Source organism: Canis lupus, chromosome 22, assembly GCF_048164855.1.
Source record: "Canis lupus baileyi chromosome 22, mCanLup2.hap1, whole genome shotgun sequence".
In the NCBI taxonomy this organism is placed as follows: domain Eukaryota; kingdom Metazoa; phylum Chordata; class Mammalia; order Carnivora; family Canidae; genus Canis; species Canis lupus.
Window position 1 is genome coordinate 14,614,904 of NC_132859.1, and position 20,257 is coordinate 14,635,160.

Below are 20,257 nucleotides of genomic sequence, written 5' to 3' on the forward strand. Positions count from 1 at the left end.
TTCATCCTGTCTCTCTATATCTTGTAATCACTTCATTAGTTTTTGGTTTGTCCTTTGTATTTCTTTTTGCAAAAACATTTAGGATACATGTATGTTTTCTTATATTCCCTAATTTCTTACATAAAATAATGTACGCTCTTTCATACTTTGCCATTTTCACTTAAAAGGATATCCTGGGAATTACTTCCCATCAGTTCACAGACATCTTCCTTCTTTTCATAGTATATGTTTTTCATTTTTTTAGCAGTCTCCTTTGCAGAGTATAAGGTTTTAAATTGGTAAAGTTTAATTTATCAGCTTTTTGTTTTATGAATTATGCTTTGGGTATTGTATCTAAGAACTCTTGGCCAAACCAGTCACACAGATTTTTCTCCCATGGTTTCTTTTAAAAGTTTTATAGTTTATGTTTTACATTTAGATGTATAACAGTTTTGAATAAATTTTCTTATAAGCTGTGAAGTTTAGGTCAAGGTTTTGTTTTTGTTTTTTGCATATAGATTAACATTTCTTTTATATGTTTATTAACAACAAATTATCATTATCTTAATTCTCCTTCATCGGAGACTGTCTTTATTTCTGAAGGATATTTTTGTAGGATATATATAGGTTGACATTTCTTTTAGTACTTAAAAAGATGTTCCACTTCATAGTTTTGATGAGAAACCCACAGTTATTTTAATGTTTGTTCTACAATATATAATCTACCGGCTTTCAGGACTTTCTCTTTGCCTTCAGGTTTTAACTTTCAATTTTATTATGATGTGCCTGGGCAGCAGTTTCTTTGTGTTTATCCAGTTTGGGATGTTCTGAAGTTCTTGAATCTATAGATTTATACCTTTCATCTGCTATGGGATGTTTACAGTCACTTTTTTTTTTTCTTCAGATAGTTTTTCTGCACTGCATTCTTTGTCTTTTCCTTCTGGGATTCAAATCACAGAAATGTTAGGTCTTTTCTCAAACCATCATGCAGTACCACCAAAATAGCTAAAATGAAAAACACAGTATCAATTACTGGCAAGAATATGGCATAACTGGAATTTTCATACTGTTGTCAGGAGCCTTAATTTGGTACAACTACTTTGGAAAATGATTTAGCAGTATCTATTTGTAGACCTTAGGACCAGCAGCTCCATCCCTTGGAATATATAAAACAGAAACATACACATATGTTCATCAAAAAGAATGTCTATGGGTGTTCAAAGTGGCCTATTTAAATTAGCCAAAAACTAGAAACCAAATGCCTATCAGCTTTAGAATAGTTTAATAAATTGCATATTGTCACACAGTGGAATATTATACAGGGCTAAGAAAGAAGCGCAACTACTTATAATAACATGAATGAATTTCACAAGCATTATGTTAAACAAGCGAAGTTTGTATCTTGATCTGGATATTGGTTCTGTGGGTGTATTCACACTGAAAATTCATCCCTGTTATACATTTGGGGTTTGTGTAGTTTTCTATATGTATGTTATATACTCCTGTAAAAATAGTATATTAAATTAATTAGATCTTTTCTTGTTTGTTTCTTAAAGATTGACTTTTAGTATATCTACTTATTACTGACCCCATATTGAATTCATTAGATGGAGTCGTTTTTCAGTTGACTCAGTAGATGATCTTTCATCAGAAGACTAGGATTAGTGTCATCTTCGGGAGAATAACTTATTTTAATGCCCGAAAACACACAGAATTTGTTTTTAAACAGTCCAAATCTCTTTATGTTATTTTTAAGGCTTTCTCTATTTGAGAGAGATAGAGACAGAGCATACATGCATGCACAGGGAGGAGAGAGGGAGAGGGAATCTCAAGCAGATCCCTGCTGAGCATGCAGCCCAGTGGCAGGGCTTGATCCCACAACCCTGAGATCATGACCTGAGCTGAAATCAAAGTCAGATGCTCAACCATCTGAACCACCCAGGTGCCCTGTAAATAGCATCTTTTAAGCATCTTTAAAGAAAAAAGTAAGGTGTGCTACATACAGAGCCCACTGAAGACATTCCATGGGCCCCTAAAGCTTTGCAGTGTGGATGGCCAGGTAGTACTACAGGTTGGCTTTTGTGTTGACCCTTTCACACTGTACTTGTAATAAATGTGGGTGCAGGTAAACACTAGTCGTATAACATAATTCTGTACCACTCCTTAGCCCCTCTGTTTTGTTTTAGGGTTTTAAAAAAATTATTATTACTTGGTTTTGTTTTTACAGATCTTTTCACAGATGCTGCTGAGACTGAAAAAATGGCCAAAAGTTTAGAAGATTCTGAAGGAGTCTGTTTTGTTCCATCTTTTAGTGGATTGCAGGTATTTTTTTTCATTTTAATTTTTTTTAGTCATTGGCAACTACCGACATTTCTCACCTCGTACCCACACTCAAAATTATGTACCTGCTACTCCCTTACCTGAAAATTTGGGCAGCAAGCAGTATAAAGGTGAAGATATATTCCAGGGCTGAGGAGTCATGACTTAGCACAAATTCCGTGAGAAAGCACAGCAAATTCAGCCTAGAGCTCCACCCCTGTGGAAATGAGAAGTTGGCAGGTGTAGTGTACATAAGACCTAGCCTTACTTTATCAGAACCAAAAAAAATAGCCATTTCCCAGTGAGGGGGAAATATATCTGTATATTGGCATTTTTTATTTAGAGGAAGTGTCCCATTGAGAATTAGAAAACGTTAGGATTACACACACGCACACACACACACACACACACATACACACACACGCACCGGTATATTTTGCAGTTATTTATAAGTTTGGTTAACTGTTGTGGTGGGTGAAGTATTGGTTATTTTGCCTAATCAAAAAGTGAACCTGGTAAGAGAGTTGGCTTTGTAATATTTAACTTAGTATTTAATTGAGAGATCTGTGTTACTGCTTTTGATTTTAACATATTGTTACAAAGACTTTTAAAAAACTTTTCAGGTATATTATTATAAGCAAAATTCTTTTTTTTTTTGGAAAGCTTATACTATCCCTTTAATCCTCCTCTAAATATGTTTCCTTTAAAAAAATAAAAATTTCTCTTACTTCTAGCCCATCCCATATTCAACCAATCAGTTTTAAAAGCCCCAAGCTTGAAAGTTTGGATAATATCATGTAGAAGCTGGTGAAAAAGGATTAGATCAGGATGTTTCAAATCTCTAAAAATAGGATATTTCCAATCTAGACTTTCAATTGGCAATATTTTAATATCTGTAATGATTTCCTTCTTTACCCTAAAAGACTAAAAGTTTATCAACTGCATGATAGAGATCACACTGTGTCCTCTTTAGAATGATGTGAGGAAACTAGCATCTCTGATAGGACAAGGGGTGAAGAATATTTGTTGGATTGAGGTTTCAGGAGGAAGCTTGAGATGAATAGTTGTCATTAGCCAAGGTAGGATTTAATTAGGCTACTATATATTCTTCCCTTTTTGAAAAATATGCTGGGAGACTTAGTAGTGACTTTATCTTGGCAGCTCTGTTTTTAACTTCTGCATCTATCCATATGCCTGTAAAAATATCAAATGTATGATTAAAAAATATTGCTAAAGCCCAGAAGATTAGACAAAACTTACAGATGTGGTTTTTAATTTCATGTTAATAAATGTCCCTGTCCTGCCATGACTGCAGCCTGGTGATATGCTGGGTTCGAGAAGGGTGGGGGAGGACTGCAGACCAAGTATTTCCCAATGTAGCAATGAAACTCTTAAGTGGGAACTGAAAGTTAATTCAGACAACAATAGTGTGTTGATACTGTTTGGAAAATAGGAGGGAGATCACTGATAAGCTGCCTAGGTCAGCAACAAAGAAAATGAAGGATAGAGGAAATGGAAGGATGGAAGGGTCAAGTATCTGTGATACTGCCCTTAATTTAAGAATATTGTTATAGCCATAGATAACAGGGGGCAAGCCATTGAAAAAATCCCAATAGCCTCAATTTCTCATGGGGGTCTGCTAAGAAAGGGGTATTGCGGGCACTTTGAGGAAAGTGAGAAGTCTGGGACAGCCACTAGCAAGGGGTGGACTGGAGCATGGGTGCTCCAGGGGTGGTGTTGGTTTGTACAGCCATTGTGGTTCTGCTCTGGTTGGTCTTGTGATTTGTGGACGGAGATACTAACATGGAATATCCATGATAGGTATCAGAGGCAGGAATCAGTGACTATCTGCTTAACTGTAAAGTCACTGTGATGGTGGCAGTGATAGGGTGGACAGGACTGTGAACCAAGTGTCAGTCTTCAGAGGATGATGAGTCATGCTCCAATGAGGGTTCTTAGGTTTGCAGGGAACAGGCTTGCTTATGCTACCCTGAGAGGGGCTGGTTGTTCACTGGTATGGTAAAGAAGTCGGCAACTGACTTTGCAGTTCTTAATGTTCTTTGTGGTTTCTTCTCTGTGCGTTCACTTTTCTCACTACCAGCTCTGCTCTGTATTCTTTCTTCCTCATAACTTCTGCTTAATTGTCATTATTTTCCTCATATGTTCGCTTCTCCATAATTTGGAAATACAACCTTCTTCCACTCTGTGCATTTTAGCTTCAGTTCCCCCTGTTGATGGTCTTTTTCTGGATAATCTTTTCTGAGAAATCTTGAGAATCTGACTGGACCTCCTAGTCTTCTCAAGCTTAGGACAGATTTTGAGTTAGTCATGCTCAGTCCCTATGGTTGTACTTTGGCAGTGGGACTAGGACATGAAACATGGCTGCTATAGACAATGAGGTCTGTGGTTTCAAGCATTTTCTTCAGTAAGAGGTGTGGCCAGCAAGTACTAGGAATGCCATCTCTGGTTTTGTGAATGACTGGGATGTCTGAGCCACGAAAAGGTAAAACATGATGTTCCCTAAACAAACATGGGGGAAGGGAAGTGTCTCCTAACAGTAGATGTTTATGGCCTAGAGTGGTCATGGGAAGTTAGTACAGTCCTTCTGGCCCCTGTGGTAGAGAAGCTTGACAGTCTTCCACTGGATAGCTCTAACTGAAGCTATTTTTCCGGCACAGAGCCAGGTTTTTTTTTTTTTTTTTTTAATTTTTTTTATTTATTTATGATAGTCACACAGAGAGAGAGAGAGGCAGAGACATAGGCAGAGGGAGAAGCAGGCTCCATGCACCGGGAGACTGACGTGGGATTCGATCCTGGGTCTCCAGGATCGCGCCCTGGGCCAAAGGCAGGCGCTAAACCGCTGTGCCACCCAGGGATCCCTGGAGCCAGGTTTGTTATAGCAACCACAGAATTAGTAGAGAGGACTTCTCAGAACTGGTTACATTTTAGGAGAATTTATTTACAATAGAAGGAAGGATTCAAAGGGCACAGAAAGGGTTGTGAAGAAAGTCAGTAGTGGGAGAGGTTTTGGTAAGAAATTATAGTAATATAAAATTGTAGTAAATTCTTACTCTGTGTCAGACACTGTTCTAAATGTCATGAATTATCTCACTTGATCTTCGGTGACTTAGTAAGGCAGAAGATACTCTTATCATTCTATTCTGAAGATGAGGAAACTGAGATTTAGAGCTATTAAATCACTTGCGTGGTCTCAGCTAGTGAGCAGCAGAGCTGGTGTCAGGGCCCAGGTGTTCTGATTCTAGGGTCCAGGTTCTTAACCATTCTGCTATACTGGTTCATGGTATGGTGTAAAATATGACAACAAGAATATACAATAGATGCCAGAAGAGTTTGTGTTTAGGTTCACGGTTGACAAAGGGCAAGAGATGTTAACTATCCTGCACGTTCCCAGCTTATTAGGCTAATATCCCAGTGAGGTTCTTAACTACCCTGCTGTACTGGTTCATGGTATGGCATAAAAGATGACACCAGGAATAGACAATAGATGCCAGAGGAGTTTGTGTTTAGGTTCACATTTGATGAAGGGTAAGAGGCATTAGCCATCCTCCAGGCCCCCAGCATATTAGGCAAAAATCCCTGTGGTGACAAGGGCCTGTGGGGGCAAGTAGTCTATGCTTTGGGCAGGAGTCGGCCAGGTTAGCTCAGGACTCCAAACAAAACTTTACTGAGTCTTGCCATTCCTGGTTGGTTGATGGCCAGAGAGGCTTAGTCAATGAGATTGGCAATGATAGATTGGAGGTATGGCTGGAGACTCTCTGCCCTGGCAAGGTGTGACCAGGCCCAAAGGATCTTGCCTACAGTACAGGATTTTCCCTACAGTATGATCCCAAAGACAGATTCACTTAAACTAATATAGGGACATTGTAACCAAAAAGAAATTTTTAGGTTTCCATGGGATTTATTATCTCTCAAATTGGCCTATTACTAATTAATTGTAAATTATGTGCATAGATATATTTACAAAAGTGATTTCAGGCCAGTCATACCAGTATTTTATGTGGTATATTAGAAGAAAATACTTTTATCCAGAAAATACATAGCACACTATTAGGGACTAGTTGCACTGGCTGAATCTGACCTTTGTTTTACAATTGAATGCACCTGATATAGGCCAGCGTTACTGTATAAATAAGCTTTTACTGAGTGAATCATTAAAACATATTAATAAATTTGAAAAATAATCAGAATAAAATCACAATAGGAGGAAAATCACAGCTACAGTAAAGATAAGATGTGATATGGGATATCTTCAGTTAAGTAATGAGGAAGAGTATTGTTTGTTCATTGATTGAGCAAATGTGTGAGGATCCCCTGTGGGGGCCAGATGCAGTGCAAGGCCCTGGAGACACATGGGAATCAGTTTCTACAGGAAAGGAAGAGTTTTAACAAATGTTCATACAAATATACATGATTATAAACATTGCTATAATGCAAAGCTCTAGGATTCCATAAAAGTGATGATGGATGCTTGGTCTTGTCTTTGGGATCAGAAGTTTTTCCAGAGGAATCTGAGCCAAGATTTGAAACAGGAGTAGGATTAACTAGGAAAAGAGGTGGTATCAAGTTTTCCAGGTATGAGATGATGAGTCAAGGCTCTGAAGCTAGAAGGCACTTTTCCTGGGGACCATCATTTTCCAATAGTACCAGCACATCCCTCTGTTGTGACCTTATATCATCCATTGGAACCATTCTTCTGTCTCTTTCTTTGTGAGATTACAAGCTCTGGCAGGGGTCTTTGCTCTTCATCTTTGTGTCCCAGAATTGTCTTGCATTCCTGGGGATGCAAAGATGAATACAAACTTCATCCAACAGATATGTAATTCTAGCTCAAGACTTTGGCTCTTTTATTATTTTTTTAAGATTTTATTTATTTATTCATGAGAGACAGAGAGAGAGAGAGGCAGAGACACAGACAGAGGGAGAAGCAGGCTCCATGCAGGGAGCCCGACGTGGGACTCGATCCTGGGACTCCAGTATCATGCCCTGGGCTGAAGGCGGCGCTAACCCGCTTAGCCACCCGACTGAAGACTTTGGCTCTTTTATTTTTTTTTATTTTTTTATTTTTTTTTTTACTTTGGCTCTTTTAAAGACAGAAGTTAGGCTGGGTCATTTCTCCTATTAGGCAATAAAGCTATTAAGCTAAGAAATAGAAGAGTTTCGTTTGAATGTCTAACAACATATTAGGTGAAGTTATGACACTGTAAAACACATCATTTGCATTATAGTTTTTTATCTTAAGACTAACTTACACTTCTAGAAAGCCACTCTAAAAAAAATAATAATAAAATAAAAATAAAAAGCCACTCTACAAAAACAATTCTGGTGTAAAACCTTTACAGATGGATAAAAGGGGGAAATACTAGGATTACTTTGCATTTCCTCTTGTAAAGCTAAATATTTAATAGTTTGTTATTCTATAAAAATAATAATAATAATTTGTTAATCTGCTTCAGTATCGTCTCTTAGTATGAGTTCAAACAGAAGGTGTAGCTAAGCCCAATACCTATGACTCAATCTTGCTTAAGTCCTGCTAGAGACTTATCCTAATAGTTGACATATTTTTAGACTGTCATTTATTTTAAAACTAACTCTAAGCATTCGCATTCTTTTTTTCTACCATGGCTATGTTTTTTATTGCATAAAAGGTCTTTAAGTCTATAGATATAATTTAGAACTATAATAAAAATTCTTACTATCTCTTTTCTTTAGGCTCCATTAAATGACCCCTGTGCATGTGCCTCTTTTATGGGTTTGAAGCCTTCCACCAATAAATACCATCTTGTACGAGCAATATTGGAGTCAATAGCTTTCAGGTACCAAAACTTGCCCTAAACTCTCCCTTCCCCATATAGTATTGTGATTTCTTTCTATTAATTTCTGCTAAGCTAAATTATGATATTTCTTAATTTTAACTGAGTGTCTATACCTTTAAATTCATACTGTTTATGATGTAATCTGTTCTTATTGCTAATTTCCTCAGTATCAATTTATTTTCATGTGTTATAGTACCAGTACCACTTAGATTTGATATCTGAAAATAGATGATTTTTAAAAATATGGTTGGCCCTTGAATACAATGACTTAGAACTGAGCCATATTAATTTTTCCAATAAACACCATACAGTACTATAAATGTATTTTCTCTTATGATTTTCTTAATAACATTTTCATTTCTCTAGCTTACTTTATTGTAAAAATACAGTATAAATACATATAACATACAAAATATGTGTTAATTGACTGTCATCAGTAAGGCTTGCCAGCAGCAGTAGGCTATTAATTAAGTTTTAGGGAAGTCAAAAATTACATGCAGATTTTTGATTCTGTGGTAGGTTAGTACCCCTAGTTCCCATGTTATTCAAGGGTCAGCTGTATCTAATTTCTTAAGCATTAAGAGATTTAAAATGGACTTTCAAAGGTTTTTGCATCCTTATTGATAAAGGAGAATTCTAATTATTCTAATTAATAATGCTTCCATTATACTCAAAGATTAAATCACCAGAATTATCTTTTTGTGTGTGTCCCTGTGTTATTTTCGTTGTGGTGTAGTTGTAGTTTATTAAAATGAAGAATGTGGCTGTCATGAATATGGAACATTTGCAGTGTTTAAAATAAAAATGTCTGTGATTACAAAATGATTATTTTTGTATTTGGTGAATTCTATTCGATGTTGTTTGTGTTATGTCATCTTAATAGCTTTCTATTAAATGCTAGCTTTAAATTTTTATTTGTAGGAAGGATAATAGATTAAATTTATTTCTAAACAAAAAACATGCTCTCTTTTATCAAGGTGAAAAGTACAAGGATCTGAACCTCTTGCTTGTTTGAACATTTATTATCAACTTCCAGTTAGTATATTTGTTTGTTTTCTTTTGTATATTTATTACATACCATATAAATAAAACCAGAGGTTTTATTTTTCTGTTGGAAAAAGAATTCTCATGATATGAATTTTCTCTAAATGATTTTCTTGATTTTTTTTGACTAGAAACAAACAGTTATATGAGTTGATGCAGAAAGAGATCCATATCCCTGTGACAAAAGTCCGGTATGTACACTTTGTTTTCAATAGATTTAATTAGAAATTGGGAGTGAATGGTAACCACTATTAGTATTTTCATCATTATGATTATTCAGGATTTCAAAAAAAATTATGCTTAGTTTCTTTGCAGCAAAATTCTTGTTCATAGGAATTTGGAAAGAAAAGGGAAGCTAATTTTGGATTTATGGAGAATATAACACAATGTATAATTTAGGAGGATCTTAATATACACATGTATATTATAAACATCTTTAAAATGTCTTTTAAAAAAAAAACGTCTCTTTTAGGTATGTGGCTATCCTTTTGGCATGGAAGCATCAAATTTTCTTTGCTGGTGTGGCCAAATGAATTTTTATGTTGGCTTAGTTTAGTTAGCCTATTTTGAACTAGTTTTAGGACAACAGGGCCAGTGGGAAGACTGATGTTAGGGATTAGGAAAAGTGTTTGAAGATTACCTAGTGAGAACCTTTATCTTCAGGTCAATGCTAAGTGATATAATTTTGGAATTAAAAAGTTGAACTTAAAGAAAATAAAATCAAGGATCTAAAAAAATATATGTGGCCCTTTAAAAAATATTAATAGTGTTCTTATGCTTTTGTTGAAGTAACTGATCTCAAATATCTTTCTCCCCACAGGGCAGATGGAGGAGTTTGCAAGAACAATTTTGTCATGCAGATGACTTCAGACCTGATTAATGCGAATATAGAGAGACCTGTCAACATAGACATGTCCTGCCTTGGTGCAGCTTCACTAGCTGGCCTTGCTATTGGTATGTGTGAATTTTATAAAAGTGAGAGCTGTCTTACAAGCTGTTCTTGCTGATAGCATTTCTCTTCCCAAATCATGGGATTATAGAGAGGGTCTAGAAAATGTTGGTGTCCATTAAGCTCTATACACATATGTACATTACGCACAAAACACTCCTCTGAGTATGAGTGGGTCTGTGGATGGGTCTGGGTGCATGAGACTGGGTGCACTTCCTCCTCACGTCACTCCTTCAGTCAGAATTAGGAGATGAGGGATCCCTGGGTGGCGCAGTGGTTTGGCGCCTGCCTTTGGCCCAGGGCACGATCCTGGAGATCCAGGATCGAATCCCACGTCGGGCTCCCGGTGCATGGAGCCTGCTTCTCCCTCTGCCTGTGTCTCTGCCTCTCTTTCTCTGTGACTATCATAAATAATAAATAAAAAAAAAATTAAAAAAAAAAAGAATTATGAGATGAGAAAAATGAATTTCAACTGCTTTGTCTTCAGCAGAGGGAAGGACTCTGGATAAACTTTCCAAGTAGATGGGCTTTTCTTTGGCACGAGAAACCAGTCCATTTTTTTATTCATTGAAAATTTGTTGAGTACCTGCTATATGACAGTCACTACTGGGAATAAAGAGTTTTAAAAATGTAGTCCCTGCTATGAGAGTCTGTAGTTACAGTAAGACAAGTAAACCAATTATTATACTTGTGTGATAAACCCAGCAAACAGCCATAGCATTAAGTGGTGCAGGCTTCCCAGAGGAGGCTCAGTGTTGAAGGAGTTAGCAGACAGCCAGTAGAGGAGGTAAGGAGCCATAAGAAGTGAGCAGTCCAATAAAGAAAGCAACTTGTGCAAATGTCCCAGCCCGTAAATGCTGATAGGTGAAGATCAAGAGGAAGGGCTGGAGAGGAACAGAGGTCCAGTTGTGGTAGACTCCTCATAAAGAGGAGTTTGAACTTAATCATGAAGACACTGGAGAGAGTTTGAACTTAATCATGAAGACACTGGAGAATTTTAAGCAGGGGAGGGACATGGATGGATCTATATTTGAACAGACCCCTTTGGCAATTAGTGAAAAGATTAGTTGGAGGGTGAAGAATGGACTCGGGAAGAGCAATTAAAGGGTTCCCTAAGAAGCGGGATGCTGCCTTGTGGAACTAGGAGTATTTAATATGTTCCTGTATGGAAGGGAAGAGTGCTTGTACAAACAGGATATTTTATAGTTAGAAGTTTTAGGCTAATATTTAGCATATTAAAGTTAAAATTACAAAAAGTTTGAGATCTTAGTAAGTTCAACTTAAACTGTATTCTACTAAAAATCTGTTAACTTTGAATAAAATTAAAACAGTCACTTTAAAAAAAAGTCACTTTCATTTATTCATTGATTAATGTGTGATTAATTCATGTTGAAGAAAAAACTTTCCTTTAAATAATCATTCCCATTTACAAATTTAGTTAAATTTCTTTGTATATTTCAACTGATAAAATTTTTTTTTAAGATTTTATTTATTCATGAGAGAGACAGAGAAATAGGCAGAAGGAGGGGGCTCCCCACAGAGAGCCCGTTGCAGGACTCAATCCCAGGACCCCAGGATCACGACTTGAGCCAAAGGCAGACATTCAGTCACTGAGCCACCTAGGTGCCACTCAACTGATACAAATTTAGTACAGTTGACTTTCTTTTTAATAATTTCATATGCCTAACTAACTTAGAAGTATAACAAAATCTTTTCAAATACTTGAATAACTCTTGCAAAATGAATAAATTAAGCTATATTTACAGTAGATCAAATGCTCATAAACATTCTAATATTGTTTATAAGGTAAATCAAATTTTTCTATGCCTTTTCACCTTATAAGACTAAATATCTCAGATTCTCTTGAACATTTAAAATACTTTAACAAACACATATAGATTATTCTTAGAACATAGTAGCTTGAGCTTTATGTATTTGAGCTTTATCTATTGCATTATATTTGTATTTAATTTCAAACCTTTCCAATACAAAGAGACTTTATTGGTGAGAGAAAATATACTTTGGGGAGACTTGTCAACTATGTTAGTACTTCAGAGTAAGTGTAATATACCAGGTTAATTAATAAGACACCTAGACTATTTCAGACTACTTATGGTCCTAGTTATAAATATGTTTTCTTGCTTCTTTTTATTATAAATCACATTTGTGAAGAACAATATATGCCAGAACAACATTATCATGAAGTGGAATTTAAATAACTTCTGTGAAATACAATAGCTTGAAAAAGAAACTACTTGTTATATTCAGGCTCAACTTTGAATTCATCCGTATTCCAGGGAGTTGCCTCTTACTTCAAGATATATGACCAAAATCTTAATTTATCTTTGTTTTTTTTTTAATTATGTAAAGGGAAAATATACAGTTACTTACTTGTTTTCTTCATAGCAAGTCATGAAATTAAATGATGATAGGGTGAGATTGCTCTGGAAATGGTTTGATGCTGTGCCACACGGAAGTAAAGCTGATAGTTAGAAATCAAATGATTTTAAAATCCTGGTGTATTTATTCCCAGGGATAGTCAATTGAACAAAATTCAAAATCAACAAAATATTTTGAATTGTGTTTTAAAACAATAGTTGTTTACCTGTGCACCAGTTTGCATAGGTTTGTGGATAAACTTTATGGACTCCTTATTTGCCTTAAAATTTGAGAGTAATTTTTTCTACCTGTAGGGTTTTGGACTGACAAGGAGGAACTAAAGAAACTGAGGCAAAGCGAAGTGGTTTTTGAGCCACAGAAGAAATGGCAAGAATATGAAATGAGTATGGAAAACTGGGTCAAAGCAGTGAAACGCTCCATGAATTGGTATAACAAGATGTAGCACTAACAGGAATGACGGAAACCATATATGGCTGGTTGATGGGACATGCTGATGAGACACAGCTCAGGGATAATAACCAATATGACGATGACTAAGAAGATTTCAGATGAGCTTTGCAACCTGAGAGAAAAAACATTGCTCTTTTGAATACAAAACAAAACAAAAAATCCCTAATTTTTAAATCTAAAGCCTGGTAAGATTATAAGGCAACAGTACCTCAGAACTTTATATCTTCTGTTTTGTAGCAGATTCCAAAGGATGTTAACCATTTCCAGCCATACTTTGACAGCCATGGGTCCTCCTCCGATTTATACTGGGTCAATGATACATACGAACATAACCGTTGACTCTCTTGAGTTAATAATTGTAGGTCAATCACCATTCATGTTTTGTTCCAAAATTAAGTGACAGGTGTTCCTTAACTCTTTAAAATTAAATGGGCTATATGAAGTTCACATAGCTAGAAAGAAAGAATAACCGAGGAAACGTGGAATTTGGAAACATTAATATTTTATATTTAAAGCCATAATTGTTCAATACTGTATCCAAATATGAGCTCGATAGGCCCCTCTCAGATAGGGTTATGTTAGTTCTTTCCTTTATTGGGCTTAAAGACACTGCCTTAATTTTTCCTTCTTTAACCAAATTCTGAGCAATCTTTAAGTATTGAAAAATAACTTTAGTCAGTGAAACTACAAAGGGTAATGATTCAAAAGGAACAAAAAAATAATTTCTTCCTCAAATAGGAATTCTCTAAAAAATTTCTGGCTAAAGTATAACATCCCATTTTTTACACAATATTGGTACTGAATATAAATCTGCTTTTTTCTTCCTGTTCTTTATCTTTGTTGTTGAGATACTTGCATAAATGTCTTTTGCTTTTATTAAGTGCCTAATCGAAGAGCTTAATTTGAAGAAAGTGCCCTAATACATTGGTGATGTAAGATTTGCCTTCGTTGTGGGTTTTTTTACTTATCCAGATGTCTTTTATTTTTGTTCAGTCTACTCATCTCTGTGAGATAGGAGCAGTGGGTAATGGAGATGTATTTATACAAATGATTACCCTCCAGCGATTATTGGGCCAGAATTCCACGGAGAGGTGCAGGGACAGTTCCACATTCTCAGACTTTCTTGATAGAAACAAATATGAAAGAATCAGAGCAGCAAGTAGCTTCGGGCCCAGTAGAAAATTGTCCTGTGGCAGGAGACTACCATCCAACTTGTTCTCATGTTATTTGCCCCTCCCACCATTTAGGCATGTAGCAATAATGAATTTATTCCCCTCTTTATCAGGCTTTATCACATAAAGACCTGTTATAGAGCTAGTTGTTAAATACTAACCTAACATAAAAAGTGACTATTACAGGGAATTTTGTTGTTGCCATCATATATGTCCATTTCAGTGACAGATATGATAGGACTAGGGGTCACACACTCCATTTCTGCAAATTCCATTTCAGTGAACTTTGTCTTCTTGAAGTATTAAAATTTGTAGTGGAATCATTACAGCCAATATATAGTATCATTAGCTCCATTCATTAAGATTTGGAAATATTTTTGTTAAGTGGAGGTGTTTTGTTTACTGTAACAAGTCAGATTCCATTATGTAGATGATACTCTTCTTTTTATTTTCATTTTTTTATGTCCCTTTTACAAAGCTTAGTGGCTGAATATAGGCCCTTTTATCAAAATCCGATCACTTGCGAGCTGCTCCGTTGTTTTTTATATCTGTTTCTCACAGATTCTACTTCTCAGTGGGTATGATTTCATAGGAAAGAATTGTCTTTTTGTGTTAGGATATACTGAATTGTAATATTATTAATACTTAAAACTTTTTAGCTCATTTCCTTTTCACATTCTTCTTTCTCATCATAAAACCACAAGGTGAAGGATAAATAAGTACCTTTTAGATAATCAGAAAAAGTAACTGTGAACAGGTCTCATCGGAATTATCTCTTCAAAAATCAGTGGCTAATTTTTTCTTCTATTAGTCTAGAATTAATCTTTTATTTTTACTACTTCTGGCTGTTTTTTAGTGACACAGTTTAGTAAATCTTTTGCCAGATTTGACCTAGATCAGAAATGTGACCACATTTGCTTTCATGGTTGTAGAGACAGTTGATACTCAAAATCAGTTGAGCAAAAAAATTATCCTTTCTTTCCATCTTCCAAGTTTATTTTCATTTATACGCTAATATTTGCAGTTCAAAAAAAATCATTCTAAGATTTCTCAGCATGTTTTATTTTCCCATTATGGATCAATCAGATATCTTTAGGAGGCCTGTAGCTACCTTATCAAGGAGGAGAATGTTTCTGTACAGTCCTTTTTAAAATGGTACTAATTGCTTTCATACCTAGACTTACTGATTTTTCTTTCTTTCTTTTTTTTTATGCCACCATAAGATGGTTTCTCAGTCTCAGTATGATTGATGTTTGGGACAAATAATGCTTTGTCTTGGGATGTTGTATTACGCATTACAGGCTATTTGGCTTATACTGCAGGAGGCAGTATCACCCCCAGTTGAGAACCAGTAATATAGACTATTAGAAGAAAATTGAAGGCTCAGCAAATGTAGTGTGTCTATCATGCTTCTTTTCTCTCTGCCTCATTTTACCTTAGGAAATGGTTGTTAGCAAAAAGAGATGGTTGTATCTTAAATAGGGTTTCTGTTTTACTGGTTAATAAGGCAAGAAAAAAAATCTTATGTTGTAATTGTCTTCTGCTGTTTTTTACCCACTCACTGCCATCCCCATGCCTGTATCCTCTGTGGTCTTAATGAGTGGGCTTATGACTTCAGTATAGTATTAATGTAGTCTGCAAAGCATCTCGATCTGCCTTTTTGCTTCCTTTTCATCTCTGAACAAAAGAGATGATCACTCTCTTTTACCTGGTTCTGTGCAAGACTCCCATCAAACTGGAAGTTCCCCAAAAGCAGAAACCATGTCTACTTCCACAGAACTCAACTCTGTGCCTTCCTATTGGTGGGATGAATTTTTACTTTATAAGTGTAACTTTTTTTGCATATATACTTCATCCTTGATTTACATACATTTGTTAATAGGGAGCAGCATATATTTGTTGCGAGTAAAATATCTTTTTTTGGATTAAAAAGGACAACAGTTGACCCTTGAACAACATGGATGTGAACTGTGCAGGTCTGCTTATATGCAGATTTTTTACATAAATATATGTACCATACTGTAAATGTATTTTCCTTTTGATTTTCTTAATAACATTTTCTTTTCTCTAGCTTACTTTATTTTCAGAACACAGTGTATAATGCAGATAACATACAAACTATGTGTTAATCAACTGTTCATATTATCAGTAAAGATTCTGGTCCCAGTAGGCTATTAATAGTTAAGTTTTTGGGGAGTCAAAAATTATATACAGGTCTTTGTGCAGGGGATTAGCACGCCTAACCCCCCGTGTTGTTGAAGGGTCAACTTATGAGAGCTAGAATCCTCTTACTTTTTTTTTTTTAATTCTTCATATGTTTATATATTTGCATATGTGTTTGTGTAGAGATACACATAGTTATATCAACTGTCTAAGGTACCGTTGAAGCCTTTTCATTCACAGGTTTTGTGTATTTGACTGCAGACAGCTAGCTCACAGATAGAATCTTAAGAACACCAAACCCTCTCACGTTAGAGGGAAGTAACTTCAGAAACATCCCCTTCTGCAGAGGACCTATACTGGGGACCAGTCTTTAATTAAAATAATCTAACCCAGGAGTTTGGCAAGTATTTTATAATTCTCTGAAGAGAGGACCCTGGAGTTCTTCAACTTGAAGCGATTCTAGAGTCATCCAGAGACAACCTCGATGGCTCTAATCTACCCTAAAGGACTCTGAATCCCTTTGGGAAATATAGATCATGTTTCTCAGTTAGAATTAAAATATACTCTGGACCTACCTGGTCCCAGAATCATCTTCTTGCATACCCAATGCTGGGTCATCTGGTTCAAACCAGTCAAAACAGTAACCCCAAAGAAGTCAAGTAGGTGATCCAAAACCACATTGTTTTTAAGTTTTGGAGCCTCAGATATTACAAATATGAATACCAAAATGCAAATATTTTTTGCACTTAGAACACTGGTTCTAAGTCATTGGCTGTTTTGTCACCATATTCCCATGGGACCCTTGCCCTTAGGGTAATGCAGGAATGATCTTGGGAGTGGGAATGTTAGAGACAGGAACCTGAAGAATCAGATATTTCTGAAATTCTCCGTATGCCATTTCTACTGCCTTTCCCCCCTTTATTATAAATTTGAGTTATCAAAATGGCTATGTCTGTATAGATATCTATATTATTTAGAAAATAAATGATGTAAGGTTTCAATTTAAATGAGCCATATCTTTACAATAAACTTTCAGACTGTTCCAGAGTAGCTATACCATTTTACATTCCAACCAGCGATGTATGAGTGATCCAATTTCTCCATATCCTCACCAGCATTTGATGTCACAATTTTTTATTTAGCTACTGTGATAGGTGTGAAGTTTTCTCATTATGGTTTTAATTTGCATTTCCCCAATTAATAATGGTGTTTAACATCTCTTCATGTGCTTTTTTGCCATCTATTTATCTTCTTCAGTGAACTGTCTGTTCACGTCTTTTGTCCATTTGCTAATTGGGATGTTTGCTAAATGAGCCATATCTTTACATGAATATCTTTTTAAAAAATCTTTTTAAAATCAGTATGGTGACTTGAAAAATCATTAAGTAGCATTTCTAAATCCTTCTAGGCAAAGTGTATATAGCACTTGAATGTGATTTTATAATGTACTGGCAGAAGAGTTCTCACATTTCTTCTGTACTCATTATGTAGTATAGTACTAATACTGTATAACAGCAAAACAGTTTCAAAGATACTTTTACTTAGAATGTTAAGTAGAATGTACAAATACATGTTTTGTCCATAGCTATCATAATGTTTGTAATCTCTTATTTAAAATAAGCTGATTCGTGTTTCAGAATGATTGTTTAAAATTAACTTGAAATTTTCCTATTTGTGCAAGATGATTAATACAGATTCTAGTTCATATGCATCAGCGAATTCATAATCTTATTTCTCTGATGTTCTTTACAAATTTCATAGTGTTATTAAATAGTCATTGAGAACCTCGTAAGTCAATGTTGAGATCTACAAATACAATCTAGGTGCATAGCAATAGGAATGCGTATGTGAATTTTTCTCTAATCTTTTTTCTACTTTAACTTTTGGATTTCTTTTTAATTTTACCTGGAAATTCTTATTTAATGCTATTTCCTATTTTGGTTCCTGCTCATAAGAAGGTCACAGAGAAATTGGGGCACCTGGCTGGTTCAGATCAAGCGTGACTCTTGATCTCGGGGTTGTGAGTTTGAGCCCCATATTGGGTATAGAGATTACTTAAAAATAAAATCTTAAAAAAAAAAAAAAGAAGGTCACAGAGAAACAAGCATATGTTAACTACAAGATAAATTTGGGCTTAATATGGTTAGAGAAGAAAGGTTTTCTGTAACCCTGCCTCTTTAAATCCTGTTAGGCTTGTCATTCTATATTGTACATTTTTGTGCAAGGGAAATTACTAGAGAAGAGGGTTAATTCTTTGTGGTGGGAAAAATGATATGGTTTGTTGTGAAAATATACTGGATTTTTAAATATTTAGAAAGATTTTAATTAAGGAAAAATTTCAAATACTAACATGAAAGAACCTAGCAGTTGTTAAAAATCCGTTCTGAAAATTACCTACATTATTTGGGAAACTATAATGAAACAGTAAATGATTTTTTATATACATATTATGTATTAAAGTCATTTTTATTTAGTGTTTCTCTATTCATTGCTTTGGGTTTGCACACATGCACAGCAACATTTGGATGGTGAAGGATTCAGTCAGTCTGGATTCCATTCCTTGACTGTAGTGGGGTCCATGGTATCATTCCAAAGTAGGAAATTTGAAGGTTGATAAACATTCACCTATTAGGAGGAAGAGAGAGGTTTTCTTTTAATTTTATTTTAGGTCAAAGTAATATTAGTCTAAGGAGAATAAGGAAGGGGGGCATTATGGAGATAGAAAAGCCAGAGCTGGCTTTTCTAAAATTTATAGCAATATTTTTAAAGAGTCTTGCAACTGTAAAAAAAAAAAATGTAGGAAACAATGGGGATGGTAGGGGATAATAATGGAATTTTTTTTGCTACTTAGAAAAAGAAACACCCAATTAAGAGCTGGAGATCATAGGACAGATACATTAGATTTGCTAATTCCCCCTCCTCCTCCCCCTCCCCCGCCACTTGGGCAAGAACATTAGCTCCTGGATCCCAGGGAATTCTCATATCCTCTCACCCAGTCCACATGGCTCTTGCCCTGTCTCTCCTAGAAAGTCCAGTCTCTGTCAGCATCTCAGCTTCATCACCAGGCATTGTCAAGAACTGAGAAGAATTTAAAATTTTACTCTACTTGGAAACTAACAAATTAGCCTTCCACAGTTCCACGAATATTGACAGAAGATAGGAGACTCCTGGGTCAGAGTCTTTATTACTCACAGGCATAGCAAACACCACAATCTTCATGTTTGCATTAGTTTCCTTTACTTCTCAACTACATGGAGCAGTCCAGGTTGATGCTGTGCATGCAGTGAGTCTGCAGTACAGCTGAGGAATCTTAAGCTTAGGAGACTTGTGTCTTGTAAGGGGCTGCAAGTAAATGTGTCTGATGCTCACTCTTGAGGAAATTATATTATTATATTGCTTTTTTAAAAAAGATTTTATTTATTTACATCGGGAGAGGGAGTGCGCCTGCACAAGGGGAAGGGCAGAGAGAATTTCCAGCAGACTCCAGGCTGAGCACAGGGCCTGTTGTGGGGCTTAATCTCACAACCATGAGATCACAACCTGAGTGGAAATCGAGAGTCCACACTTAACTGACTGAGCCACCCGGGCACCCCTGTTTTACTATATTGAACAGTAAATAAAACTGCCCTCTAGTCTGGAGGGAGACACTATTGCCTCAGTGCCTCTGCTTGCAAGATAAGCAGAAATGAGAGAGCCACATAAAATTGACTCTAAACAATAAATTCATTATCTTGATTATGGCAGTGATTTCATGAGTGCATACCTATACCCAAACTCACCAAATGATTTACTTTTTTGCACAGTTTATTGCATGTCAGTTTCACTTCAACACAATGAGAGGAGGAGAAGTCTCAAATTGTTGGGACCAGTAGCCTCAGTGCCACCGAAGTGCTTTCCAGAAAAGGAGAATTTCAGGCCCTAATTTTTTAGCTTTTTATTTTGAAATA

At 35.8% G+C, this 20,257-nt stretch overlaps 1 protein-coding gene across 3 annotated transcripts in view; it reads left to right on the forward strand.

Annotated features, from left to right (window-relative positions):
• The window catches only part of GK5 (glycerol kinase 5), a 70,014-nt gene extending 51,231 nt beyond the window's left edge, over nt 1-18,783 (forward strand). For all 3 annotated transcript variants that reach the window (XM_072792426.1, XM_072792428.1, XM_072792427.1), the window contains 5 exons: nt 2,207-2,301; nt 8,029-8,132; nt 9,308-9,367; nt 9,997-10,130; nt 12,819-18,783. In XM_072792426.1, the coding sequence (XP_072648527.1) occupies nt 2,207-2,301; nt 8,029-8,132; nt 9,308-9,367; nt 9,997-10,130; nt 12,819-12,967 (542 nt within the window). In that variant the 3' untranslated portion in view covers nt 12,968-18,783. The remainder of the gene's footprint in view (nt 1-2,206; nt 2,302-8,028; nt 8,133-9,307; nt 9,368-9,996; nt 10,131-12,818) is intronic.
• The last annotated feature ends 1,474 nt before the right edge of the window (nt 18,784-20,257 follow it).